We start from the raw sequence: 27,933 nt of genomic DNA, 5'->3' as shown, positions 1-27,933 counted from the left end.
AGGTGTGAGGCAACACACCTGGCTAATTTTGTATTTATAGTAGAGATGGGGTTTGGCCATGTTGGCCAGGCTGGTGACTTCAGGTGATCTACCCGCCTCGGCCTCCCAAAGTGCTGGGATTACAGGCGTGAGCCACCGCACCTGGCCCTACCACTTTACTTTCTTTTTTTTTTTTTTTTTGAGACGGAGTCTCGCTCTGTCGCCCAGGCTGGAGTGCAGTGGCGCGATCTTGGCTCACTGCAAGCTCCGCCTCCTGGGTTTACGCCATTCTCCTGCCTCAGCCTCCTGAGTAGCTGGGACTATAGGCGCCCACAACCGCGCCCGGCTAATTTTTTTTTTTTGTATTTTTAGTAGAGACGGGGTTTCACCGTGGTCTCGATCTCCTGACCTTGTGATCCGCCCGCCTCGGCCTCCCAAAGTGCTGGGATTACAGGCGTGAGCCACCGCGCCCGGCTACTTTCTTAATAAACTTGCTTTTGCCTTACACTGAGGACTTGTCCTGAATTCTTTTTTTTTTTTTTTTGAGACGGAGTCTGGCTCTGTCCCACAGGCTGGAGTGCAGTGGCACGATCTCGGCTCACTGCAAGCTCCGCTTCCTGGGTTCACGCCATTCTCCTGCCTCAGCCTCTGGAGTAGCTGGGACTACAGGCGCCCGCCACCGCGCCCGGCTAATTTTTTTGTATTTTTAGTAGAGATGGGGTTTCACCATGTTAGCCAGGATGGTCTCGATCTCCTGACCTTGTGATCTGCCTGCCTTGGCCTCCCAAAGTGCTGGGATTACAGGCGTGAGCCACTGCGCCCGGCTGCTGAATTCTTTCTTGTGTGAGATCCAAGAACTGTCTCCTGGGGCCTGGACTGGCACCCCTTTCCTGTAACAACTCTACTCCGGGCCCTTACCCCTTCCCCAGGACCAGTCCGCTCACCTCCCTCCTGCCCTGTCCCTGCTGTGGGGCACCGCCAGGATTTGGCAGAGGTGCAGTCTGCTGGCGGGGTTCCTTCTTGAATAGGTCGTGTTTCAATATCCAACCAAGAGACCTGCTCATCTTTGATTTTCTTTATTAATAGTTGACAAATAATAATTGCATTATATTGATGGAGTACAAGGTGACGTTCCGATACATGTATACAATGTGGAATGATTAAATCAAGCTAATTAACATCCATCACCTCACTCCCTTATCCTCCTTCTTTGTGGCGAGACATCAGAAACCGACCTTGTTACTGTGATTTTAATCTGATCATCCTGGTGACTGTCTACAGTGACGGCACATTGTAGTTTTACTCTACAGTTCCTTGAGGAGCAATGACATTGAATACACTTTCACTTACTTGTTGGCCATTTGGTGATTTTCTGTTGAGACGTGCTTAAGTTTTCTCCCCTTTAATTTGATTTTTTTTTTTCCAACTTGAGGGATTCTTTATATTTTCTATGAGAGTTCCTTTGTCAGGTGTACTGTAGAGCAAATATCTTCTTCCAGTCCTGTTTCTTGTCTTTCCCCTATCTTAACAGCATCATTTGACGAACAGAACTTTGTACTTTTGATGAAGTGTAACGACTTTTTATGTTTGCTGTGTTTTGTGTACTAAGAAATCATTGCATAACCCACGGTTGTGACAATAATCTCTTAATGTTTTCTTCTAGAAGGCTCAATGGTCTTTTCCAGACTCATTGCACCCACAGGGAGTTTTCTTGTAAAAATTCACGAATGGCAACACAAATGGTAGTAATGATCATAAAAACAACAGTTAATATTTATTGAACTTATACAATATTCCAGTTACACTTTCAAAGACTTTACATGTACCAAACATTTAATTTCCACAATAGCAGTCTCAGGTAGATGTGACTATCATTATGTACAAATAATGCACAATAGTGTCTGTGTGCCAGACAACACACAAGGGTAGTGAGCCTTTGGCCCAGTGTCTCACAGGGAGGAGGGCGGGGGATGGTGGGGACAACTGAGAGAGTGGGTGCCATGACTAAAGGCTTTTTCACATGTTACATTAGCAGGGTTATTCCACAGATGCCACGGAATAAAGACAGAATGGTATTGGTAGTCTTTATGTATTCATTAAACTAACCTACACAATAAAAACGTCTACACCAAAAACACAATCATTAAGAAAAAGTGATTTTTCCACAATTCAAATTTGCCTCTAGAATGACTTCTGATATTCTGTAAGCAGAAGAGTGATCAGTGGGCTGGATGCAGTGGCTCACGCCTGTAATCCTAGCACTTTGGGAGGGCAAGGCAGGTGGATCACCTGAGGTCAGGAGTTCAAGACCAGCCTGGACAACATGGTGAAACCTGTCTCTACTGAAAATACAAAAATTAGCCAGGCGTGGTGGTGCACTCCAGCCGGGGCAAGAGGGAGACTCTGTCTCCAAAAAAAAACATAAAATAAGAAAACAGTGATCAGTGAAGGCTTTCTTATGTTAAACTGTACCATGATTTTTCCTCGTGTTGAGGAAGGAATGGATGTAGTCTAGAGGCCTTCCTACATTCTTTGTACAACAGTCCCCTCTCACCTGAGGGGAATACGTTCCAAGACCCCCAGTGGATACCTGAAACCACAGATAGTACTCTGTTTTTTTCTTGTACATATATACGATACTATATACTACATTTTTTCCTGTACATACGTATCTAAAGTTTGATTTATAAATTAGGCACAGTAAGAGATTACCAACAGTACCTAACAAAATAGAACAATTGTAACAATATGCTGTCATAAAATTACATGAACGTAGGTATCTCTCTCTCCCAAAATATCTTATTGTCATGTAGATCTTAGCAACCTCAGTATATGATTTTTTTTCTTTTTCCTTATTGAGAACTTTCAACATTTCACTTAAAAGGAAGCACTTTGTGGCTTCTCTTTGGCATATCCGAATCACTGGCATCACTACTCTTGCTCTGGGGCCGCTGTTAAGCAAAGCAGGGACTGCTTGAGCACAAGCACTGTGATGCTATGACAGTCAGTCTGATCACCAAGACGGCTACTAAGTGACGAGCAGGGTGGGTAGCGTAGACAGCGTGATTGTGCTGGACCAAGGGACGATTCACAGCCCTGGCCGGTTAGAGCCGGACAGAGAGATTTCATCACGCTACTCGGAAGGGCACACCATTTGAGACTTACGCATTCGTTATTTCTGGAATTTTCCATTTAATATTTTTGAACTGCAGTGGACTGCAGATAACCAACTGTGGAAAGCGAAACCACAGATACGAGCGGGCTACGGTGTTCAAGAGGCTCTTCAACTGTTGTGGATCCTCTGATGTTCTCGGAGATGGTTTGGGTGGGTACATGCCTTCCCGCATTCCTTACATTCGTAGGATTTCGGCCCACTGTGCGTTTTCTGATGTTGTGTAAGCTGATGGCCGTGACTAAAGCTCTTCCCACATTCTGTACACCCGTAGGGTTTCACCCCGGTATGAATTCTCTCGTGTTTCACAAGGCTGGACCCATAAATGAAAGCCTTCCCACACTCCTTACATTTGTATGGGGTCTCGCCCGTGTGGATTCTCTCGTGCTGAGTGAGGTGGTAGCCGCAGTTGAAGGCCTTCCCGCACTCTGTGCATTTGTACGGCTTCTCGCCCGTGTGTATCCTCTCGTGCTTCACGAGGCTCGAACCCCAGCGAAAGGCCTTCCCGCATTCCTTACACTCGTGAGGCTTCTCACCGGTGTGGATCTTCTGATGCTGAGTGAGGTAATTGACTCGAGTGAAGGCCTTCCCGCACTCTTGACATTCGTAGGGTTTCTCACCTGTGTGAATTCTTTTATGCTGAATGAGGCTTGAACCACAAATAAAGGCCTTCCCACAGTCTTTACACTCGTAAGGCTTCTCCCCACTATGAATTCTCTTGTGCTGAATAAGTTTATACACACGGCTGAAGGTCTTCCCACAGTCTTTGCATTCGTAGTCTTTCTCCCCAGTGTGGAATCTCTGGTGCTGAGTGAGCTCATCACCACGCCGAAAGGCCTTTCCACAGTCTTTACATTCATAGGGTTTTTCACCAGTATGAATTCTCTTATGAATAACGAGGCTTGAACCCCATCGAAAAGCCTTCCCACAGTCTTTACACTCGTACGGCTTCTCCCCAGTATGAATTTTTTGATGTTGAGTAAGCTGATTGCCCCAACGGAAGGCCTTCTTACATTCTTTACATTCGTAAGGTTTCTCGCCAGTATGGATTTTCTGATGTTGACTAAGTTGATAGCCACGACTAAAGGCCTTCCCACACTCCTTACATTCAAAGGAATTCTCCTTATGATGTCTCTGATGTGGTCGAGGAGGGGTACCTTCTCTAGTAGCAGGCCTTTTTACATAATTGATGATCATTTGATTGACATACCTCCCTCTCGAGCGCTGCGGTCTTTCAAGCGTACCTTCGCATATCCAGTTACGGCCAAGGGATTTACTTCTTCTATCTGAATTCCTTTTGGAAGCCCTTATTTCATGAATGTTTTTTCCTGTAGGTAAACTCTTATTCTCATATGCTGACTCCAAATCTGGGAAAAAAGAACATAGTTTGTTTCCTTTAGAGGGACACAAGTACAAACAAACCTAACCACAAACCAAAAACTTGTCTAATAGTAATAAAAATTATCCAGTAGAATAAATGTGAATCACCCAGGGCTCTTGTTAAAATGTAGATTCTATTTCTGGCACAATACTTAATGAGAATTCCTTGGAGACATCTGTTTTTTTTTTTTTTTTTTTTTTTTTTTTTTTTTTTTTTGAGACGGAGTCTCACGCTGTTGCCCAGGCTGGAGTGCAGTGGCGCGATCTCGGCTCACTGCAAGCTCCGCCTCCCAGGTTCCCGCCATTCTCCTGCCTCAGCCTCCTGAGTAGCTGGGACTACAGGCGCCCGCCACCGCGCCCGGCTAATTTTTTGTATTTTTAGTAGAGACGGGGTTTCACTGTGGTCTCGATCTCCTGACCTTGTGATCCGCCCGCCTCGGCCTCCCAAAGTGCTGGGAGGAGACATCTGTTTTAAAGTCAAACATGAAAAAGGTCCCCACAATTAGTCCTATTATTTCCTATTTTGAAGATGAAAACAAGTATTTGTAGATGATGTGATGGTATACTTGGAAAATCAAAGAAAATCAAATATAGAAGTACTGTAACAAAACAATATGCAGTTGGATAGCTGTGTGTAAAGCATTCTGAAACTGATACACATATATGTCAGCAGTATTACTAAAAGTAACTGGGTAAAGGGCTGGGAGTGGTGGCTCACGCCTGTAATCCCAGCACTTTGGGAGGCCAAGGCAGGCGGATCGCCTGAGGTTGGGAGTCCGAGACCAGCCTGACCAACATGGAGAAACCTTGTCTCTACTAAAAGTACAAAATTAGCCAGGTGTGGTGGCACATGACTGCAATCCCAGCTACCTGGGAGGCTGAGGCAGAAAAATTGCTTGAACCTGGGAAGCAGAGGTTGCGGTGAGCTGAGATCACGCTATTGCACTCTAGCCTGGGCAACAAGCATGAAACTCTGTCTCAAAAAAAACCAAAAAAAACAAAAAACAGGCTGGGCGCAGTGGCTCATGCCTGTCATCCCAGCACTTTGGGAGGCTGAGGTGGGCATATCATGAAGTCAGGAGTTCGAGACCAGCCTGGCCAACATGGTGAAACCTTGTCTCTACTAAAAATACAAAAATTAGCTGGGCGTGGTGGTGGGAGACTGTAATCCCAGCTACTCGGAAGGGTAAGGCAGGAGAGTCGCTTGAACCCGGGAGGTGGAGGTTGTAGTGAGCCGAGATTGTGCCACTGCACTCCAGCCTGGGTGACAGAGCTAGACTCCGTCTCAAAAGAAAAAACAACAAACAAACAAACCCCATCTCTACTAAAAATACAAAAATCAGCCAGGCATGGTGGTATGTGCCTATAATCCCAGCTACTTGGGAGGCTGAGGCAGGAGAATTGCTTGAACCCGGGAGGTGGAGGTTGCAGTGAGCCAAGAGAGAGACTGTCTCAAAAAAAAAAAAAAAAAAAAAAAGCAACTGGGTAAAAGAATACAACATTCAAAAGCAACAAAAAAGATAATCTACAAGACTACATTTAATTAAAAATGTGAAAAAGTTTAGAACAATAATAAGAAAAAGTTTAGAACTTGAGCATCAAGAAGGAGGCTAACTGCAAAGGACTGAGAAACAGCAAACGTTTAAATCTATGAGTTCATAAGGATACTACAAAATGTTAAACGGCCAGCTTTGGAGCATGCTAGGAAACCAATCCTCTATTATAAAAACTGACAATTGGCTAAGTGCGGTGGCTCACGCCTGTAATTCCAGCACTTTGGGAGACCAAGGCGGGTGGATTACTTGAGCTCAGGAGTTCAAAACCAGTCTGGGAAACAGCAAAACCCTGGGAAGCAGCAAAACCCTGTCTCTACAAAAAAAAAATATATAAAAATTAGCCAGGCGTGGTGGTGTGCACCTACAATCCCAGCTCCTCGGGAGGCTGAGGTGGGAGGATGGCTTGAGCCTGGGAAGTTAAGGCTGCAGTGAGCCCAGACTGCACTACTGCACTCCAGCCTGGGTGACAGAGTAAGACCCTGTCTCAAAAAAACAAAAAACAAAAAACAAAAACAACGTAAAAACCAACAAAGGAAAAGAACAAAGTTTTTATCCTCGTTATCCAATATGAACAGTGCCACTGCATGAGCAATTAGCAGATGAAACAAAGTTTCTCTTTAAATTACAGGCTAATAAATGAAGGGGCAGTGATAGGCGCGCAGCATTTGAGCCCCAGTGTAATGAATGTGAGCACTGCCAATGACCGCCAACGGCAAAGAGCTACAACCAGATACTAGGTGCCTCATGGTGGAGGTACATGACCAGCACCCAGGAAGCGGTATTGCCAACACCTAGATAAAAGAAAAAGAAAACGGGTGCTTAAAGCGGGGCTAACACACTTTCAGGAATGATGAAGGGCAGAGGATCACGTCACCTCTACCCCTGCTACTAAAGGCGTGGCCCACAGACCCGCAGCACCAGCAGCACATCAAATGGGGTTAAATATGACAGGAAAAACAAGGTGACAGGGAAATGGGGTGAAGATCAAGTTCGTGGTAAGTTTTTTTTTTTTTTTTTTTTTGGAGACGGAGTCTCGCTCTGTCACCCAGGCTGGAGTGCAGTGGTGCGATCTCGGCTCACTGCAAGCTCCGCCTCCCGGGTTCACACCATTCTCCTGCCTCAGCCTCCTGAGTAGCTGGGACTACAGGCGCCCACCACCATGCCCGGCTAATTTTTTGTATTTTTAGTAGAGACGGGGTTTCACCGTGTTAGCCAGGATGGTCTCAATCTCCTGACCTCGTGATCCGCCCACCTCGGCCTCCCAAAGTGCTGGGATTACAGACATGAGCCACCACGCCTGGCTAAGATCTTTCTTTCCTAGAGGCTTTGGGCCTGAACCTTTGGAGAAAGCTTCTCCAACACCTCAGGGTGTGCCTGTTCCCTGCCCAGCGGGGATGCCCTTTGTACGGGTGGCTAACTGGCTCTCACTTTCCTCGCTATTGTTGTCTTGTCTTTTCCCTCACAACCATCAAGGCTCTTTCCCTTAATTCTGTAAGACAGTACATCTGGCTTAGAAATGATATGCCCTCCTTTAAAAAAACAAAATGCTAGAGGACATAGAACTTGAGGAAAAATTTCAAGCTCAAAACTTTAAAAATTCTTTAAAAATTATTTTTATTTTTATTTTTTGAGAGGGAGTCTTGCTCTGTTACCCAGGCTGGAGTGCAGTGGTGTGATCTCAGTTCATTGCAACCTCCACCTCCAGGGTTCAAGCAGTTCTCCTGCCTCAGCCTCCCAAGCAGCTGGGATTACAGGCACGGCCACCATGCCCAGCTTTTTGAGACTTGCTCTGTTGCCCAGGCTGGACTGCAGTGGCATGATCTTGGCTCACTGCAGCCTCTGCCTCCCAGGTCCCAGTGATTCTCCTGCCTCAGCCTCCTGGGTAGCTGGGATTACAGGCGCACAGCACCACACCGGCTAATTTTTGTATTTTTAGTAGAGATGGGTTTTCACCATGTTGGCCATGGTCTTGAAGTCCTGACTTCAGGTGATCCGCCCACCTCGGACTCCCAAAGTGTTGGGATTACAGGCGTGAGCCACCATGCCTGGCCTTAAACAGTTTTTGATTATTAATCAAATTTATAACAACCAGAAGTCAAAATGCTATTGAGCCGGGTGCAGTGGCTCATGCCTGTAATCCACCCTCTTTGGGAGGCTGAGGTGGGTGAGTTGCTTTAGCCTAGGAGTTCAAGATCGGCTTGGGCAACATGGCGAAATCCCATCTCTACAAAAAAACACAATAATTAGCCGGGTGTCGTGGTGTGCACCTGTGGTCCCTGCTACTCAGGGAGATGAGGCGGGAGGATCACTTGAGCCCAGGAGGTTGAGGCTGCAGTTAGTCATGATGGCGCCACTGCACTCCAGCCTGAGTGACAGAGTGAAAAAAAAAATCTCATCTTAAAAAAAAAAAAAAAAAAAAAGGAAAGGAAACGCTATTAATAAAGACTTTATAAAGAGAAAGGAATAAAGAACAAACAGGAAACTAGATAGGTAGGGAAAAGGTCATATTTTATTTATTTATTTAGTTATGTATTTTTCTGAGACAGATTCTTGCTCTGTCGCCCAGGATGGAGTGCAGTGGCGTGATCTCAGCTCACTGCAATTTCTACCTCCCGGGTTCAAGTGATTCTCCTGCCTCAGCCTCCCAAGTAGCTGGAAATACAGGCATGTGCCACCACACCTGGTAAATTTTTGTATTTTCAGTAGAGGTGGGGTTTCATCATGTTGGCCAGGCTGGTCTTGAACTCCTATCCTTATGATCCGTCCGCCTTGGCCTCCCAAAGTGTTGTGATTACAGGAGTGAGTCACTGCACCCGGCCTTATTTTTCACTATTTTTGAGACAGAGTCTCGTTCTGTTGCCCAGGCTGCAGCACAATAGCGCGATCTTGGCTCACTGCAACCTTTGCTTCCCAGGTCCAAATGATTCTTCTGCACCAGGCTCTGGAGAAGCTGAGATTACAGACATGTGCCACCATGCCTGGCTAATTTTTATATTTTTAGTAGAGACAGAGTTTTACCATGTTGGCCAGGCTGGTCTCTAACTCCTGACCTCAAGTGATCCACCCACCTCAGCCTCCCAAAGTGCTGGGGATTACAGGCGTGAGCCACCGTGCCTGGCCAAGAAAAAGTCCTATTTTAAGTTTCTGTAGGCATTATGCCTGGAGGCAAGCGGGACATGGCAGCTGGCAGGATGGAACCTGGGGACCAAAATTGTTAGATTTGATTCTAGCTCCTGCTCCCTCTGTCTGACCACACCACTTTGTGCCTCAGTATCCTCATCTCCAAAATAGACAATGATTGTGCCTGTCTCATCTGCTTGTGAGAATCAAATGAAATGTACTTACACACACAGTGCTTAGAACAGTACATGGCACACAGTAAGCATATATATATATAAAAAATGTGTATATATGTGTGTCTCTGTATATATATAAAACATATATAAATTCCTATTTGTTTATTTATTGTTTTAGCCATGGGGTCTTGATCTGTTACCCAGCCTGGAGTACAGTGGTATGACTATAGCCTTTAACTCCTGGGCTCAAGTGATCCTCCTGCCTCAGTCTTCTGAGTAGCTGGGATTACAGGCAGTGTCACCATAGACGGCTTAGCTATCAGTATCATTGTTGTTATTTTGCTAGAAGAAAAATAAGTTTCCAGAGATGTATACAAGATATTGTCATTCAATGTTTAACTCAAAGTTCAGGGATTGTAACTTTCAACCTCACTTCGGGTATGATACGTAAGACATGAAATACGCCCACTTTGGTTTTATACAAATTCTGTTTGTCTAATCTACTCTACTTCAAACATATAGGCACTGTGTCCACATGTTTTCCCTAGATGTGGGTCCCTAGAGTACCACAGACCACCAATAGCAATTTGGGTATAAACATAACCTCATAGGACAAACTGGTTCCTTTGAAGATGGTCATGAAATAAACATCCCAGAATTCCAACGCATTCCACGGACATTAAGGAAGAGAGATGATTACAGGGGGAGTCGATGAAGGGGGGAAGGTAACCAATGGATGGGAGGGGAAGGTGTCTGATGCTCATGGCCATACCAGTATGGCTCAATACATTCCTTGGGAACAGGAAGAAGAAATTCAACTAGTTTCTTGAAAGATGGTCCTGAAATTCACAGTGGAGAGCGGATATTCCAGGAGGCAGTCTAAGTTATCTGAGGTGTGCAACTCACCCAGTGAGACCAAGTTACTGTAGTTCTCCAGCATCACATCCCAGTACAGGTCCCTCTGAGCGGAGTTCAGGCAGGCCCACTCCTCCTGAGAAAAGTCTATGGCTACGTCGGCGAATGTCACCAAACCCTGAAACAGAAACCCACATATGCATGATGAAATGAAAGGAAACAGCTTCCAGATGAAGGAGACAAGAGGCCCCCTCTGGGTAGGGTGAACACCTGTGACATGGGCAGGGGGCGGTAAGGACATCAGCGTAACTGTGACGGAAGCAGAATGCCTGCATGTCACTGAAGAGCTCTGCTGCTGCAGAGAAAATGGCTTGTACTGTGCAGAATCCTCAATTAGTCAAACCGGCCAGGAAGTGGATAAAACAATCCAAGCTTTCTTCTTGTTGACAAGCAGTGTCTGCTATATGTCTGCCTTATAAGTTCTCAACAAGTGTGGATTCCTACAGCATTTTTTCTTCTAAGGGGGAAGAAAAATCAAGATTTTTGTTTAAGATCTTTTATTTTAGAAAATAGGGTTTGCCGGGTGTGGTGGCTCACGCCTGTAATCCCAGCACATTGGGAGGCTGGGGCAGGTGGATCACCTGAGGTCGGGGGTTCGAGACTAGCCTGACCAACATGGAGAAACCTCATCTCTACTAAAAATACAAAATTAGCCAGGCGTGGCAGTGAGTGCCTGTAATCCCAGCTACTCAGGAGGCTGAGGCAGGAGAATTGCTTGAACCCGGGAGGCGGAGGTTGCGGTGAGCCGAGATTGTGCCACTGCACTCCAGCCTGGGCGACAAGAGCGAAACTCTATCCCAATAAAAGAAAAAGAAAATAGGGTTCGCATGTTTGAATGTTTTCAAGCCTCAGGTTCATCATGCCAAACTACATTTTAAGCAGTCTTCCTTTTAAGCATTTAAAAAAATTCCCACACAGGTTAAGTCAGACTGTTCATTATAGTTATTCACTTAGGTTGACCAAAACACCTAAGGCTTTCTCCAATTCTGGGGTACGCAATCATCTCCTACTTCCATACTGGAAGATCTTCATGTTTCTTACCATCCCCAACCCAGTCTTTCCCCTGGGAAAGACTTTTTTTTGTATTTTTAGTAGAGATGGGGTTTCACCATGTTAGCCAGGATGGTCTCGAACTCCTGACCCTGTGATCCGCCTGCCTCAGCCTCCCAAAGTGCTGGGATTACAGGCGTGAGCCACCACGCCTGGCCCCCTGTTCCTGAATTAGAGGATAAGGATGTCAGATGATTTAGAATCATCTTGCAGTCTGAGAGATCCATTCAATAATAAAATTTACCCCCCAGCTTCCCCGGCAGGAACACGACCTCTGTTCAAAGGTCCTAATCACAGCCCCAACTCCTTCCAAAAGTCCCATCAAGCTTGGGATCTGAGCACATACTAAGACAGACCAGTGAATATGAGCGTCCCCACTTATCTACGCAGAAAGCATGCTCAGTGTAGGATTCGTTTCTCACGTGGTCAAATGGGACCAACATATCTAACTCATTGAACCACGGACTTGACTTAAATATGTCCCTCAATGGACTTTGCTACTTCACTGCTCCAACATTACCCTGGCCCCAAAAGGGAGCAAATAGGAGATACTGAATCACGTGCTCTGTGATTTCCCCAAAAGGCAATGCGGAGTTATATGGCATTATCATTCACTGGAATAGAAAGAACTGGGAAATAGGTAATTATGAAGAGCTTGACTAGATAAAAGGCTTCAGATAATTCACAAGCAGATACACCAAACGCAAATCTCACAGCTCAAGAAGGAAAGAGAAATACACACTTACCTGGGCCATTGTTTTAGAATTGAAGAACTGATCAGTCTTCTTGGGGTTTCCACTGAAGAAGACACAAACTCTGAGAGGCTAGAGCTAGGGGCGGAAAAAGAGAGATTAAAACCAGGTGCACCCGGGGTCCCCATATTCCCCAGGGATGTAATATGTAATATGACCTTCTGGCTCCTGTCTTGGCTTCCCAAAACAAACACATAACCGTGACATATCTGGGAAAGGTTAAGAGTATCATGATCAGGCTGGGCGCGGTGGCTCACGCCTGTAATCCTAGCACTTTGGGAGGCTGAGGTGGGCGGATCACGAGGTCAGGAGATGGAGACCATCCTGGCTAACACGGTGAAACCCTGTCTCTACTAAAAATACAAAAAATTAGCCAGATGTGGTGGCACACACCTGTAGTCCCAACTACTTGGGAGGCTGAGGCAGGGGAATAGCTTGAACCCGGGAGGCGGAGGTTGCAGTGAGCTGAGATTGCGCCACTGCACTCCAGCCTGGCGACAGAGCAAGACTCTGTCTCAAAAAAAAAAAAAAAAAAAAAGGCCGGGCGCGGTGGCTCAAGCCTGTAATCCCAGCACTTTGGGAGGCCCAGACGGGCGGATCACGAGGTCAGGAGATCGAGACCATCCTGGCTGACACGGTGAAACCCCGTCTCTACTAAAAAAAATACAAAAACTGGCCGGGCGCGGTGGCTCACGCCTGTAATCCCAGCACTTTGGGAGGCCGAGGCAGGCGGATCACAAGGTCAGGAGATCGAGACCATGGTGAAACCCCGTCTCTACTAAAAATACAAAAAATTAGCCGGGCGCGGTTGTGGGCGCCTGTAGTCCCAGCTACTCGGGAGGCTGAGGCAGGAGAATGGCGTGAACCCGGGAGGCGGAGCTTGCAGTGAGCCGAGATCGCGCCACTGCACTCCAGCCTGGGCGACAGAGCGAGACTCCGTCTCAAAAAAAAAACAAAAAACAAACAAACAAAAAACTTAGCTGGGCGAGGTGGCGGGCGCCTGTAGTCCCAGCTACTCGGGAGGCTGAGGCAGGAGAATGGCGTAAACCCGGGAGGCGGAGCTTGCAGTGAGCTGAGATCCGGCCAGTGCACTCCAGCCTGGGCGACAGAGCGAGACTCCGTCTCAAAAAAAAAAAAAAAAAAAAGAGCATCATGGATCAAACCTAAACCAAGCTCTCAATGAAACCTCAGGAAACCTAGCTGCACACAGCAGAAGAGGCTTTACTTTTTTTTTTTTTTTTTTTTTCCCCTCAAAGACAGGCCCAGACAATTTAACAGGAGGACTTCATTTCTGGCCAGCTCCCTATTGGGGACTGATGGGTGGGATGTAGTAAAGAATGTGGACTTGCCCAAAAAGTAGTCTGGCCTTTGCCCTCTGGTGCTGAAAGTTAATCAATATTACATCTAAGAGGAATGTCTTTGTTTCTCATGGGGGCTTGCTACGCCAGAAATACTAATCAAGTGATTCAGGGTAGGAGCTTTCGGTCATGCGGTACCAGCTGACCTGGAAACTGACATTAACCATGTAGACAATCAATCAACCAACCAGTCAATCATGTCTACATGCTGAAGCCCAATAAAAACTTCCAACATCAGAGCTTAGGTGAGCTTCTCTAGTTGGCGATAGTTGGCGCCTGTTGTCACACACCAAAGACAGCAGAGTAATGAGTCCTGACTCCACAGGGAAAGGACACCAGAAGCTCTGTGTCTGGAACTCTCCTGGACTTCAACTTATGTACTTCTTTTTTTTTTTTGAGACGGAGTCTCGCTCTGTCGCCCAGGCTGGAGTGCAGTGGCCAGATCTCAGCTCACTGCAAGCTCCACCTCCCGGGTTTAGGCCATTCTCCTGCCTCAGCCTCCCGAGTAGCTGGGACTACAGACGCCCGCCACCGCGCCCGGCTAGTTTTTTGTATTTTTTAGTAGAGACGGGGTTTCACCGTGTTAGCCAGGATGGTCTCGATCTCCTGACCTCATGATCCGCCCGTCTTGGCCTTGTACTTCTTTTTTTTTGAACGGATCTTGCTTTGTTGCCCAGGCTGGAGTGCAGTGCCATGATCTCGGCCCACCACAACCTCTGCCTCCCGGGTTCAAGTGATTCTCCTGCCTCAGCCTCCTGAGTAGCTGGGACTACAGGCACACGCCACCATGCCCAGCTATTTTTTGTATTTTTAGTAGAGACGGGGTTTCACCGTGTTGGCCAGGATGGTCTTGAACTCTTGACCTTGTGATCTGCCCGCCTTGGCCTCCCAAAGTGTTGGGATTACAGGCGTGAGCCACCGCGCCTGGCCACGTACTTCTTTCCTTGAGTGATGACAATCTGTATCCTTTCCTTGTAATAAACTGTAACCATAAGCATAACATCTTTCAGTGAATTCTGTGGGTACTTTTAGAGAATTTTTTTTTTTTTTTTAAGACAGGGTCTCACTCTCACCCAGGCTAGAGAGCAGTGGTACCATCTCAGCTCACTGCAGCCTTGACTTCCTGGGTTCAAGCAATCCTCCCACCTCAGCCTCCCGAGCAGCTGGGATTACAGGTTGCACCGCACCACTGCACTTGGCTAATTTTGTTTGCTTTTTTTTTTTTGTAGAGATTGGGTCTCACTGTATTTCCCAGGCGGGTCTTGAACTCCTGGCCTCAAGTGATCTTCCCACCTTAGCTTCCCAAGGTGCTGGGATTATAGGCATGAGCCACCATGCCTGGCTCTAGTGAACTGTTCAACCTGAGGGTGGTTTGGGGAATCTCCCCAACCTCGCAGTGGTGTCAGAAGTGACGGTGGTTTTCTATCAGGCTGTGCCCATGAGCCTCATCGATCAGCTAACACTGGACGGGGGGATTGTGCTCTAGGATCTGAGAGTGGGTGTTTAAGAGTATTTAGTCTCATTCTGAGCCCACCCTGGTCCCTCCAGACAAGCTTCCAGGGTGAAGAGGGGCTGTATTCTCCAAACTTGGACCTCTTCTGGCCTCTAGATTGGGTGATGTTACTCAAAACATGGCAGGTGGACAAGGAACTGCTCAGGCAATATACCCAACTTTTTTTTTTTTTTTTGTATACCAGAGGTGATATCTGAGAGCACTTCTGGGTCCAGAAAAGCTGACAGCGTAATTACACACAGAATATCCAAGTAAAATAGTAAATGGTTACTGAATGTTAAGTTAGAAAAACTATTTAAAGACATGAGAGATATTTCAGACATACTCTTAGTAGAAAAGTTAGGTTACCAAAACAGAATGACACAATAACATTTGTAAAATGCCATATATAAAAACACACACACGCATCTGTCTATATATACACATATGCACACATGTATATATATGGAGAGGGAGAGGAAGAGAGAGGGAAGGAGGGAATGCAGACACATACACGCTGACAAACCAACCGTAAGATATCAGTAGAAAAATATAAAAAATAGAGATATAAAAACAGAGAAATAGAAAGCAGAGAAACAGAAAGGAAAAGCTGGGAAGTTCTACGACCCCAATGCAGAACAGTTAACAGAGTGAACTGGAAACTGCCATCGTTCGGCCTGCTCACAACACTGGTCCGTGGCGTCTGAAAACCAGATCTGAGTGTTCGCGCTCTTCTTTCACGTGTAAGAGTGGCTCGCTGCACCTAAACTGAGCCTGGTTTCCTGCTAACCTGTCCTGTGCAACCTCTCCCTCTGCTGATTTTGCTTTGTATCCCTTCAGTGGAATAAATCAGTATAGACGACGAAGTGGTTTACACGGAACCCCTGGTTTCCTCCAGGAGTCCAGAAGATTCAGATTGTGCGAGGCAGTGTGTGCATGAACCTTGATCAAAACCTTTCGCTACCATACAAAAATTAGCTGGGCATGGTGGCGGGCGCCTATAATCCCAGCTACTTGGGAGGCCGAGGCAGGAGAATCACTTGGACCCAGGGGGCAGAGGTTGCAGTGAGCCGAGATCACGCCACTTCACTCCAGCCTGGGCGAAGGAGCAAAACTCCGACTCAAAACCAAATCAAACCAAACCAAACCTTGCACCAACGGACTCTGGTGCGCTTCCCTGGTTGACAACATGGAACAGGTGTTGTCACAATGCGATGCTGGATGAGCCAGGCACATCCGGTGTGATGTCCCTGGGAGAGGACTGAGGAAGGGGGAGCCTGGTTTCCTGCTAACCTGTCCTAGGCAACCTCTCCCTCAGCTGATTTTGCTTTGTATCCCTTCGCTGGAATAAATCAGCCACGAGTAGATCTAGATGGTGGGTCCTGTGAGTCCATCTAGAGAAACAAGGAACCTGGTGGTGGTCTTGACAACTCCTGACACACCGTGAGATCCTGAGTTTCTTAAGTGCACCTATGTGTTGCAACAACAGGCATGCATTCCCTTATCATACACAAATGTGTATTGATTTGAAATGCAGTCAGAGGCGATTAGACTCTCAAAAGACAAAGAAGGTTTCTTTTTTTTCTTAGAAAGTCTACTCCTCGGCCGGGCGCGGTGGCTCACGCCTGTAATCCCAGCGCTTTGGGAGGCTGAGGCGGGCGGATCACAAGGTCAGGAGATCGAGACCACGGTGAAACCCCGTCTCTACTAAAAATACAAAAAATTAGCCGGGCGCGGTTGTGGGCGCCTGTAGTCCCAGCTACTCGGGAGGCTGAGGCAGGAGAATGGCGTGAACCCGGGAGGCGGAGCTTGCAATGAGCCGAGATCGCGCCACTGCACTCCAGCCTGGGCGACAGAGCGAGACTCCGTCTCAAAAAAAAAAAAAAAAAAAAAAAAAAAGTCTACTCCTAGCCAGGCACGGTGGCCTGTAATCCCAGCACTTTGGGAGGCTGAGGCGGACGGATTACTTGAGGTCAGGAGTTTGAGACCAGCCTGGCCAACATGGCGAAACCCCATCTCTACGAGAAAAATGCAAACATTAGCTGGGTGTGGTGGTGCGTGCCTGTAATTCCAGCTACTCAGGAAGCTGAGGCGCAAGAATTGCTTGAATCTAGGAGGTGGGGTTTGCAGTGAGCCCAGATCACGCCACTGTACTCTGGCCTGGGTAACAGAGTGAGACTCTGTCTCAGAAATAAAAATAAAAATAAAAATAAAAAAGGATAAAGGACAAAAAAAGGCCAGACGTAGGGGTTCACGCTTGTAATGCCAACACTGCACTTTGTGGGGCCAAGGTGGGAGGACTGCTGGAAGCCAGGAGTCTGAGACCAGCCTAGGCAACACAGCAAGACCTCATCTCTACAAAAAATTAAAGAAGGAAAAAAATGACATAAAGTATAAAGCCTAGAAAACAAATTCCATTTATCCCAACAAAGAGTCAGTATATTCAGAATTATCTGGTCGTGAATTATCAGGGGCTGTCCTCAGAATGATGTCCTCTTCCTGGCACCTCTCTGAGTGACCTGGAATTCTCCGCCGGCCTTGACCGCAGGCTGCCTTGAGCTTTTTCTATTTGGTTTCCCTTGCTGGATTATCAACGCTGTACAGGCAGCAGCTGAGTCCACTGAATCAGACTCTCATTCCAAGTACTACCAGCCACAGCATGTGGCTTATCGCAGGCACTGAACAAATGTCTAATTTTGACTCAAAATTCCACATTCTAGAACTTATGACAAGGAAATAGCTATAGTAGTATATGAACGCATGCCTAAGAATGTTAAAAAAAATAAGCTTTTTTCTAGGAAAGACTGTCTTTTAAACTGAGATAAATGTAGACACACGTAGTTATAAGAAATAATAGAGAGTGGTCTTTTGTACCCTTGACCTGATTTACACCAACTGTGACACCCTGCAGAACAACAGTAAAATATCACAACCAGGACAATGATAACCCATGGATCTTCTCCAGATTTTCCAGCAGATAATGTTTAAAAAGGAAAACAATTGAAATATCTCATGGTAGAGAACACATACATAAATAATGTTATATAATGATACGGAATACATTTACTAATGATATTGATGCACATTAATTGAGAAAAAATTTATGATGAAATACCAAGGGAAGAAGGTAGATTTAAAAAATTATGTATAGTCCGAGCGCAGTGGCTCACATGGTAGCTCACGCCTGTAATCCCGAGGCGGGCGAATCACGAGGTCAAGAGATCGAGACCATCCTGGCCAACATAGTGAAACTCCATCTCTACTACAAATACAAAAATGAGCTGGGCACGGTGGCATGCACCTGTAGTCCCAGCTACTCGGGAGGCTGAGGCAGGAGAACTGCTTGAACCCGGGAGGTGGAGGTTGCAGTAAGCCGAGGTCCCGCCATTGTACTCCAGCCTGGTGACATAGCAAGATTTCATCTCAAAAAAAAAAAAAAAAAAAAAAAAAAACCCACAGAGCCTACATTTTTTTTTCTTTTTTCTTTTTTTTCTGAGACAGGGTCTGACTGTTGCCCAGGCTGCAGTACAGTGACAGTGACTGTTCACAGGTACCATCCCACTACTGATCAGCACAGGAGTTTTGACCTCCTCTATTTCTGACCTGGGCTGGTTCATCCAAGCCTGTGTTCTTAATTTCACCAAAACATCTCTTTCCACATTATATGTACCTTGTTTTATTTTATTTATTTATTTTTATTTTATTTTATTTTTTGAGATGGAGTCTTGCTCTCTTGCCAAGGCTGGAGTACAGTGGCGCGATCTCAGCTCACTGCAGTCTCCACCTCCCGAGTCCCAGCGATTCTCCTGCTCAGCCTCCCAAGAAGCTGGGATTACAGGCATGTGCCACCATGCCCGGCTAATTTTGTATTTTTAGTAGAGACGGGGTTTTGCCATGTTGGCCAGGCTGGTCTTGGAACTCCTGACCTCAAGTGATCCACTCGCCTTGGCCTCCCAAAGTGCTGGGATTACAGGCGTGAGCCACTGCGCCAAGCGTGAATCTTGTGTTCTATGTGAAATGGAAGATACATGTGAACTTTTTTTTTTTTTTTTTTTTTTTTTTTGAGACGGAGTCTCGCTCTGTAGCCCAGGCTGGAGTGCAGTGGCCGGATCTCAGCTCACTGCAAGCTCCGCCTCCCGGGTTCACGCCATTCTCCTGCCTCAGCCTCCCAAGTAGCTGGGACTACAGGCGCCCGCCATCTCGCCCGGCTAGGTTTTTTTTGTATTTTTAGTACAGACGGGGTTTCACCGTGTTAGCCAGGATGGTCTCGATCTCCTGACCTCGTGATCCGCCCGTCTTGGCCTCCCAAAGTGCTGGGATTACAGGCTTGAGCCACCGTGCCCGGCACATGTCAACATTTTTAACTATTGTCATCTTATCACCTTATTCTTTTATCTTGCAAATGTTACTTATACAGTTTTTGTTACTTGTATCTATAACCTTGTTAATGTCATCTGGAAAGTCCATATTTTGTAAGGCACCCGATGATTACTTAGAATTTATCAGTGATTACTGTCATGTTCTGGGAAAGAAACATTAAAATTCTAGAATCTCCAGTTATTTTATTTCTTGAGACAGAGGCTTGTTCTGTCACCTAGGCTGGAGTGCAGTGGCACAATCTAGGCTCACTGCAACCTCCACCTCCCAGGTTCAAGCGATTCTCCTGCCTCAGCCACCCAAGTACCTGGGATTACAGGTGTGCGCCACCATGCCTGCCGAATTTTTGTATTTTTTGTAGAGACGGGGTTTCACCATGTTGGCCAGGCTGGTTTTGAATTCCTGACCTCAAGTGATCTACCCACCTCGGCCTCCCAAAGTGCTGGGATTACAGGTGTAAGCCACTGCACCTGGCCTTCTAGTTTTTGTTTTTTTTTTTCTTTGAGATGGTCTCACTCTTTCACCCAGGCTGGAGGGCAGTGGTGGGATCATGGCTCATTGCAGCCTTAACCTCCTGGGCTGAAGGGATCCTCCCACTTCAGCTTCTTAAGTAGCTAGGACCACAGGCACACCCCACCATGCCTGGCTTGTTTTTTAAATGTTTGGAGAGATGAGGTCTCACTATGTTGCTCAGGTTGGTCTCAAACTCCTGGCCTCAAGCAATCATTCTGCCTTAGAATCTAATTTTAAAGGCTGTCTTTCTTGATAATTTGCTGCTATAGATTAGATTTAAAACTAGATTTAAAGAGTCTCTGGTGTATTCACATGATTAATTAGCAAAATTCCATGCTCCAGAAAGAAAACACATCCATGCTTAAAGGCAAAAAGGAGGACTACAAACACTAATTACAAAAACGAGGACTAGAAACAGTAATTACCTCTGGATTATACAATTATGGGTAATTTAGAGAGTGTTCTCTAAAAGCTCCTCAGGGACCAATTTTTTTTTTTTCCCCAGCGAGCAGGCCTGCATTAATCCCATTATAATAGACTGAACAAGGCCAGGCGCAGTGGCTCACGCCTGTAATTGCAGCACTTTGGGAGGCCAAGACGGGCGGATCACGAGGTCAGGAGATTGAGACCATCCTGGCTAACATGGTGAAACCCTGTCTCTATTAAAAGATACAAAAAACTAGCCGGGCGAGGTGGCGGGCGCCTATAGTCCCAGCTACTTGGGAGGCTGAGGCAGGAGAATGGCGTGAACCCGGGAGGCGGAGCTTGCAGTGAGCTGAGATCGCGCCACTGTACTCCAGCCTGTGCCACAGAGCGAGACTCCGTCTCAAAAAAAAAAAAAAGGAAATTGAACGAGATAGTCCCAAATTAAAACAAAATACCAAACACAAACATAGTTATGGGGGAGCAGGTACACTGTAGTCATTTAGGAAACTCTGAAAGGATAGGCCTACCTCTCAAATGGGTGTATGTGTGTACATATGTTTTGAGACAGGGTCTCACGCTCTTGCCACTGGAGTACAGTGGCGTGAACACAGCTTACTGCAGCTTCGACCTCCTGGGTTCAAGAGATCCTCCCACCTCAGCCTCCCTAGTAGCTGGGACCACAGTTGCGCATTACCATGGCTGGCTAACTTTTGTATTTTTGTAGAGATGGGATCTTGCCATTTTATCCACCTCTCAAGTGTCTCTATGGTAATTCCAGTACTTTCAAATATGTTACCTTGCATGGCAAAGGAAAATTAAGGTTGCAAATGGACTTAAAATTGCTAATCAGCTGGCTCCAAGATACGGAAGATTCTCTTATTAGAAGCAAGCGCAGGCTGGGCGCAGTGGTTCACACCTGTAATCCCAACACTCTGGGAGGCCGAGATGGGTGGATCACGAGGTCAGGAGATCGAGACCGTCCTGGCTAACATGGTGAAACCCCGTCTCTACTAAAAATACAAAAAATTAGCTGGGCATGGTGGCGGGCGCCTGTAGTCCCAGCTACTCGGGAGGCTGAGGCAGGAGAATGGCGTGAACCTGGAAGGTGGAGCTTGCAGTGAGCCGAGATCACGCCACTGCACTCCAGCCTGGGCAATAGAGCGAGACTCCGTCTCAAAAAAAAAAAAAAAAAAGAAGAAGAAGCAAGCGCAATGTAACAACCAGAGTCTTTAAACTTGGAAGAGGAGGGTCAGAGTGATGTGAAGGAAAAAGGACCTGTCTTTGTAGGCTTTGGTGATGGAAGAAGGGGTAATGAACTAAGGAGTATGGGTAGCATCTAGAAACTAGCAAAAGCAAGGACATAGAATACCCCCTAGAGCCTCCAACACCCAGTGAGACCCACTTCAGACTTTTAGCCCAGTGAGACCCACTTCAGACTTCTGACCTCTATGACAGTAAGATAATACATTTGTGCTGTATTAAGCTAATAATCTACAGTAATTTGTTAAAACAGCAAAACTAAACTGATATAAGGCCTAATATTGAAAAAGCAGTGTACTGAAACAGGCATAACCTTCCTGTTATGGAATACCCTTTCACTGTGTCTCAGTAATACAATCAGACCTTGTGATATAATTGTGTGTATGTTTGTGTATATGTGTGTCTATCTGTGGGTGTGCATATATGTGTGCATACATATGGTGTGTGTATATATAGTGTATGATATGTATGTGTGTGTATATGGTGTATATGGTATGGGCGTATATATGGTGTGTGTATGGTGTATATGTATATGTATGTATGGTATATACATATGTGTGTATATATGGTGTGTGTATGTGTGTGTACAGTGTGGATGTGCGTATATGTGCATATATATATGGTGTGTATATATGTGTGTATGGTGTGGGTATATAGATGTGTGTATATATGCATGTGTATGGTGTGTGTGTGGGTATATGTAGGTGTGTATATGTTTGTATATATGAGGTATGCGTGTGTATGGGGTATGTGTATGTGTGTATATATATGGTGTATATATGTGTATGGTGTGTGTATGGTGTGTGTATGGTGTGTGTATGGTGTGTATGTATGTGTGTGTATGGCATGTGTGTGTATATGCTCATGTGTGTATAGTGTGTATATGTATATGTGCGTTATGGTGTGTGTATATGCATGCGTGTGTATATGTGTGTATATATGTGTGTATATGTATATATGGGGTGTGTGTGTATATGTAGGTGTGTATATTTGTGTATATATGGGGTGTGTGTATATGTGTGTGTATGGTTTTTATATCATATGTGTATATATGTAGGTGTGTATAGGTGCATATATGGGATGTGTATGTGTGTATATGGGGTGTGTGTGTATATGGGGTATGTATGTGTGAATGGCGTGTATATGTGTGTATATATATAGGTGTGTATATGCACATATGGAGTATGTGTATGTGTGTATATAGGGTGTGTGTACATGTGTGTATGGTGTATATATACATAGGTGTGTATATGTACATATATGGTGTGTATGATGTGTATATATGTGTGTATATATGTAGTGTATATATGGGGTGTGTGTGGTGTGTATGTGTGTCTATATATGTAGGTGTGTATGTGTGTGTATATGGGGTGTATATGTTATATGTAGGTGTGTATATGTGTGTATGATGTATATATATGTAGGTGTGTATATATGGGGTATATGTGTGTGTGTATGTTCTTGTCCATGGTTCCTGGCTCATAATCCCATAACCCTTCGTACAATCTTAATGTTAGGGCACTTTCAGCCTCAGAAGCAAGCCTCAGGAAGCAGAATCTCTGTCTCTCTCTCTCATCTTCTCTTGCCCTCCTTTCACCTGCCCAAAACAGGACTCTCACTCCAGAGAGGGTCCTGCCCTATACCTGTAGGAAGGAACGCTGCACTGAGAGGCCAAGAAGAATCTGAATAGATGGGCCTTGAGTTTCCCCCCTCAGTCTATTAGCATTAGATCAACTCTATTTGTCCAATCACATTTCAACACATTCGTGCATGCTTCAGTCACAACGATCCAATGAAGTCTCCATAAACGGCCTGAGAAGACAGGGTGAGGAGACCTTCTGGACAGCTGAACAAGAGGCGTCTGATAGGAAGGTACAAAAGAACTCATCCACACCCCAATTCCACGGGAACAGAAGCTCCTGTGCTTGGGACTCTTCCAACCCTAGCCCGACATATCTCTTCATCTGGCTGTTCATTAGTATCCTTTAAAATATCCTTTGTAATAAACTGGTATATGTGTTTCCCTGAATTATGAGTCAATCAAATACATTAATAGAAGCCAAAGAGTATGTTATAAGAACCCCAACCTGCAGAGGGTTGGCAAGATGTCCCAGAGGCCTGGTCTTGTGGCTAGTGCGGCAGAGTGGGACAGTCTTGCTCACAACCTGTGGAATCTGATGCCACATCCAGGTAGACGGTGTCAGAGTTGAACTGCAGGACACCAGCTGATGCCCACTACAGCTTGCTTCTCCCCCACACATTTAGTCACAAAGCGTTTTTTTTTTGTTTGTTTGTTTTGTTTTGAGACAAAGTCTTGCTCTGTCACCCAGGCTGGAGTGTGGTGGCGTGATCTCAGCTCATCACAGGTTCACAGCCTCTCAGGTTCAAGCGATTCTCCTGCCTCAGCCTCCTGAGGAGCAGGGATTACAGGCATGCGCCACCACACCCAGCTAATTTTTGTATTTTTAGTAGAGACAGGGTTACGCCATGTTGGCCAGGCTGGTTTTGAACTCCTGGCCTCAAGTGATCTACCCAGCTCGGCCTCCTAAAGTCCTAGGATTACAGGGGTGGGCAGTGGGCCACCGCGCCTGGCCAAGTCACGGAGTTTTCTGTGTTGATTATTGTTGTGGCATGAGAGAAGAAAAATGAGTTGGTTTTATACACACTGACCCTGAGCACAATACTGTACCTAAATAGCCTCTGAAGATACCAGATAAACTAAGTATTTTATTCCTCCCCAGATTCCTATATTGAAATTCTGTACCCCAGTGTGATGGTATTAAGACATGAGGCCTTTGGAAAGTGATTAGCACATGAGGGAGGAGTGCTCAGGAATAGGATTAGTGCCTTATAAAAAGGATCCCAGAGAGCTCTTGGCTCCCTTTCACCATGTGTGGACATAGCACGAGGGGGGGTCGCCTGCAACCTGCAAGAGGGCCTCACCGGAATCTGCTTGCACTGGCACCCTGGTATCAGACTTCCAGACTCCAGAACTGTGGGAAATAAATGCTTGTTGTGGCGGGACATGGTGGGTGATGCCTGTAATCCCAGCACTTTGGGAGGTAGAAATGGAAGGACTGCTTGAGCTCAGGAGTTTGATACTAGCCTGGGCAACAGGGCAAGACCCTGTCTCTATAAAATATTTAAAAATTGGCTGGGTGTGGCACCTCACGCCTATAATTCCAGCACTTTGGGAGGCCGAGGTAGGCAGATTGCTTGAGCTCAGGAGTTCACGACCAGCCTGGGCAACATGGTGAAACACCGTATCTACCAAAAAAAAAAAAAAAAAAAAAAAAAAGGCCAGACTTGGTGCCTCACACCTATAATCCCAGCTACTCAGAAGGCTGAGGTGGGAGGATTGCTTGAGCCCAGAAAACAGAGGCTGAAGTGAGCCGAGATCGTGCCACTGCACTCTAGCCTGGATGACAAAGCGAGATCCCGCCTCAAAATAAAAATAAAAATATACAGCCACGTGTGGTGGCACACACCAGTAGCCCCAGCTACTTGGGAGGCTGACGTGGGAAGACTGCTTGAGCCCAGGAGGCTGAGATTGCAGTGAGCTATGATCACGCCACCGCACTCCAGCCTGGATGACAGAGTGAGACCTTGTCTCAAAACAAAACAAAACAAAACAAAACAAAAACAACAAAAAAGGCCCAACGCGGTAGCTCACACCTGTAATCCAGGCACTTTGTGAGGCCAAGGTGGGAGGAGAGCTTGTGCTCATGAGATCAAGACCAGCCTGGGCAACATAGTGAGACCCTGTCTCTTAAGAAAAAAAAAAAAAAGTTTGCCCTTTTAGTCATACAGTCTGTGGTACTTTGTTATAACAGACTGAATCAACCAAGACAAGAATTAAGAAGTGTGTGCAAAATAGACAAAAGACAGTTGAGTACAGAGATGTGCTTAATAAATGTGACCAGGCTCCTCTCTTCCTTCACTGAATAATCAATTGTCATGTTGGATATTTCCAATGTCTAATTCAATGGGATTTCTAGGTAATTTTGACACATACTGTTGTTTATAATTATTAGCAGTGCTTAATATTATGCAGTATGCATTCTTCTTTCTTATGGCTATCTCTAAATTTACTTCTTTGTAGCTGCAGTGTATCCTACGAAATGAATGTGGTATAATTACTTAATCATTTGAATCATCCCGAACAGTAATTGTGGTCAAGGTAACACAGTCCTTGATTCTGTAGCAGTGGTCTAAATGTCCTTGATTCTATAGCAATGGTCTAAATGTCTTTGGGACAGGTAAAAAGTCTAAATGTCTTTCATGGCCTCCTTAATGCCACAAAATTACAGAGTATCTCCTCGGGGGGGGAAAAAAGGACATTGATAAACATACACAGTAAGTGTATATACAATATTCCTTGGAAAATTATAAATGGAGTTAAAAATCAGCTAGACCTTGCAGGGCACAGTGATTCATGCCTGTAATCTCAGCCCTTTGGGAGGCCCAGGTGAGAGGATCACCTGAGGTCAGGAGTTCGAGACAAGCCTGGCCCACATGGTGAAACCCTGTCTCTACTGAAAATACAAAAATTAGCTGGGTGTGGTGGTGGGTGCCTGTAATCCCAGCTACTTGGGAGGCTGAGACAGGAGAATCGCTTGAACTCGGGTGGCAGAGGTTGCAATGAGCTGAGACTATGCCATTGTACTCCAGCTCAGCCTGGGCAAGAAGAGCAAAACGTCGTCTCAAAAAAAAAAAAAAAAAAAAAAAATCAGCTGGACCTGTAGGCACACGTCTATAGTCCCCAGCTACTCAGGTGGGAAAGGAGAAAAAAATCCCTTAGGCCCCGGAATTCAAGGCTATGGTGAGCTGTGATTGCACTACTGTACTCCAGCCTGGGTGACAAAGTGAGACCCCATCTCTTTAAAAAAAAAAAAAAAAAAAAAAAACACACACACACACACAAAACAGCTTGGGCATGGTGGCTGATGCCTCTAATCCTGGCACTTTGGGAGACTGAGGTGGGCAGGTTGCTTGAGCTCAGGAATTCGAGATAAGCCTCGGCAATATAGTGAAATCCCATCTCTACAAAAAATACAAAAATTGGTCCCAGCTACTTGGGAGGTTGAGGTGGGAGGATCACTTGAGGCTGGGAGGTTAAGGCTGCAATGAACTGTGATTGTACCACTGGACTCCAGCCTGGGCAACAGAGTGAGACCCTGTCTCCAAAAACAATCCCACAAAACAAAATGAAAACAAACAACAACAAAAAAATAGGACCTCAGGTTAAGGATTTCAATTCTAGACCATTTGAGGCTGTGAATTACTTTATGGAAGGCCCTCAGGTTAAGGAGAATAGTTCTAGACCATTTGAGGCTGTGGTTCATTTTGTGAACTTGCAAACACACATCCCAGTTACCTTCATATGTACGTTGCTCCTCATGTACAGACATCACATAACAGCAGCACTCACTGCGCACTCACACTCCAGCGTGCGGGTCTATGGTTCTACACATGTTAACGCATTTCGCCCTCCTCACAAGCCTATCTTCAGAAGGCTCAAAAAGCTAACAGGCAGAAACAGGACTCAGATCTTGGTCATCTACATTTAATGTTTGGTCTTAAGTCTTATAAACACATATCATTTAATTAAAAAAAAAAAAGGATACTCACCTGACCTTTTAAGATGTTTAATGATTTGTCTTCCTCCTTGGGGATGCTATTCCTGAAGGATGCTGGCCTGGGGGAAACAGAACCAGAAGGGTAACACCTGCCATATCTAATAAAACCAAAGAGAAATACAAGGCCCCGAGATGGAGTTTCTGGGAGATTCCTGAAGAGCAAGCTGAGATGACTGAGATGATGAAGCGTGGAGCTGCCCCTCCCCTTGTCTCCCACATCAGGCACGTGCCCCTCTATAGGAGGAATTCTACTCCTGAGGCCACTGTCTCCTGTCACTCAGGCGGCCTGAGTGGAGAGCACTTCTGGCTCTGAAAGCCATGGCTGTTTCTGCCTTGTTGTTGGTGAATTTCCCGGCTGGGCTCAGGGGCTCATGTCCCTCCGTGGCCCTTGTTCTCAGGCAGGTAACGCTTGGTTAAGAGGTGAAGGCAGGGGAAGCAGTAGAGAGGCTGGAACCACAAGTTGCAGCTGTCACACACACCTGCGTCACCCAGAAGGCCAGATCACCTACCCCAGCACAGAGACGCTGGAGCCACAGGTTGCGCTGTTGGAGCCACAGGTTGTGCTGTCACACACACCTGCATCACCCTGAAGGCCCGATCACCCATCCCAGCACAAGCCTGCACGGACGGCTCAGCCTCACCACAGCACAGGCTGTCCTGAGACACATCTGCGCCCCTCATACACACTAACGCCCAGCACGGCCACGCTGTGGGCCCCGCCACCCCACACAATGCAAAGGTGCATCCGTGGGCCACGGAGACCCGTCC

The 27,933-nt window shown here is 46.1% G+C and overlaps 1 protein-coding gene and 1 long non-coding RNA gene across 40 annotated transcripts in view; one reads left to right on the top strand and one right to left on the bottom strand.

Moving 5' to 3' along the window:
- Window positions 1-1,039: 1,039 nt before the first annotated feature.
- The window catches only part of ZNF331 (zinc finger protein 331), a 42,457-nt gene continuing 15,563 nt past the window's right edge, over window positions 1,040-27,933 (bottom strand). For 27 of the 39 annotated variants that reach the window (XM_077981663.1, XM_077981671.1, XM_077981672.1 and 24 more), the window contains 3 exons: window positions 12,095-12,178; window positions 10,290-10,416; window positions 1,040-4,518 (listed from right to left, as the gene is read on the bottom strand). In XM_077981663.1, the coding sequence (XP_077837789.1) occupies window positions 3,263-4,518; window positions 10,290-10,416; window positions 12,095-12,103 (1,392 nt within the window). In that variant the 5' untranslated portion in view covers window positions 12,104-12,178 and the 3' untranslated portion in view covers window positions 1,040-3,262. Of the gene's footprint in view, window positions 4,519-10,289; window positions 10,417-12,094; window positions 12,360-14,390; window positions 20,494-25,096; window positions 27,225-27,933 lie in introns of all 39 variants that reach the window. The other 12 variants (XM_077981668.1, XM_028839434.2, XM_077981666.1 and 9 more) reach the window with 3 other exon arrangements.
- LOC144337315 (uncharacterized) lies at window positions 20,486-27,128 on the top strand. The gene is made up of 2 exons (XR_013410289.1): window positions 20,486-23,956; window positions 24,092-27,128. It is a non-coding gene; the product is annotated as an uncharacterized LOC144337315 (long non-coding RNA).

Source organism: Macaca mulatta, chromosome 19, assembly GCF_049350105.2.
Source record: "Macaca mulatta isolate MMU2019108-1 chromosome 19, T2T-MMU8v2.0, whole genome shotgun sequence".
Taxonomy (NCBI): Eukaryota; Metazoa; Chordata; class Mammalia; order Primates; family Cercopithecidae; genus Macaca; species Macaca mulatta.
Note: the sequence above shows the minus strand (reverse complement) of the source record. Positions and strands in the feature narration are given on the sequence as shown.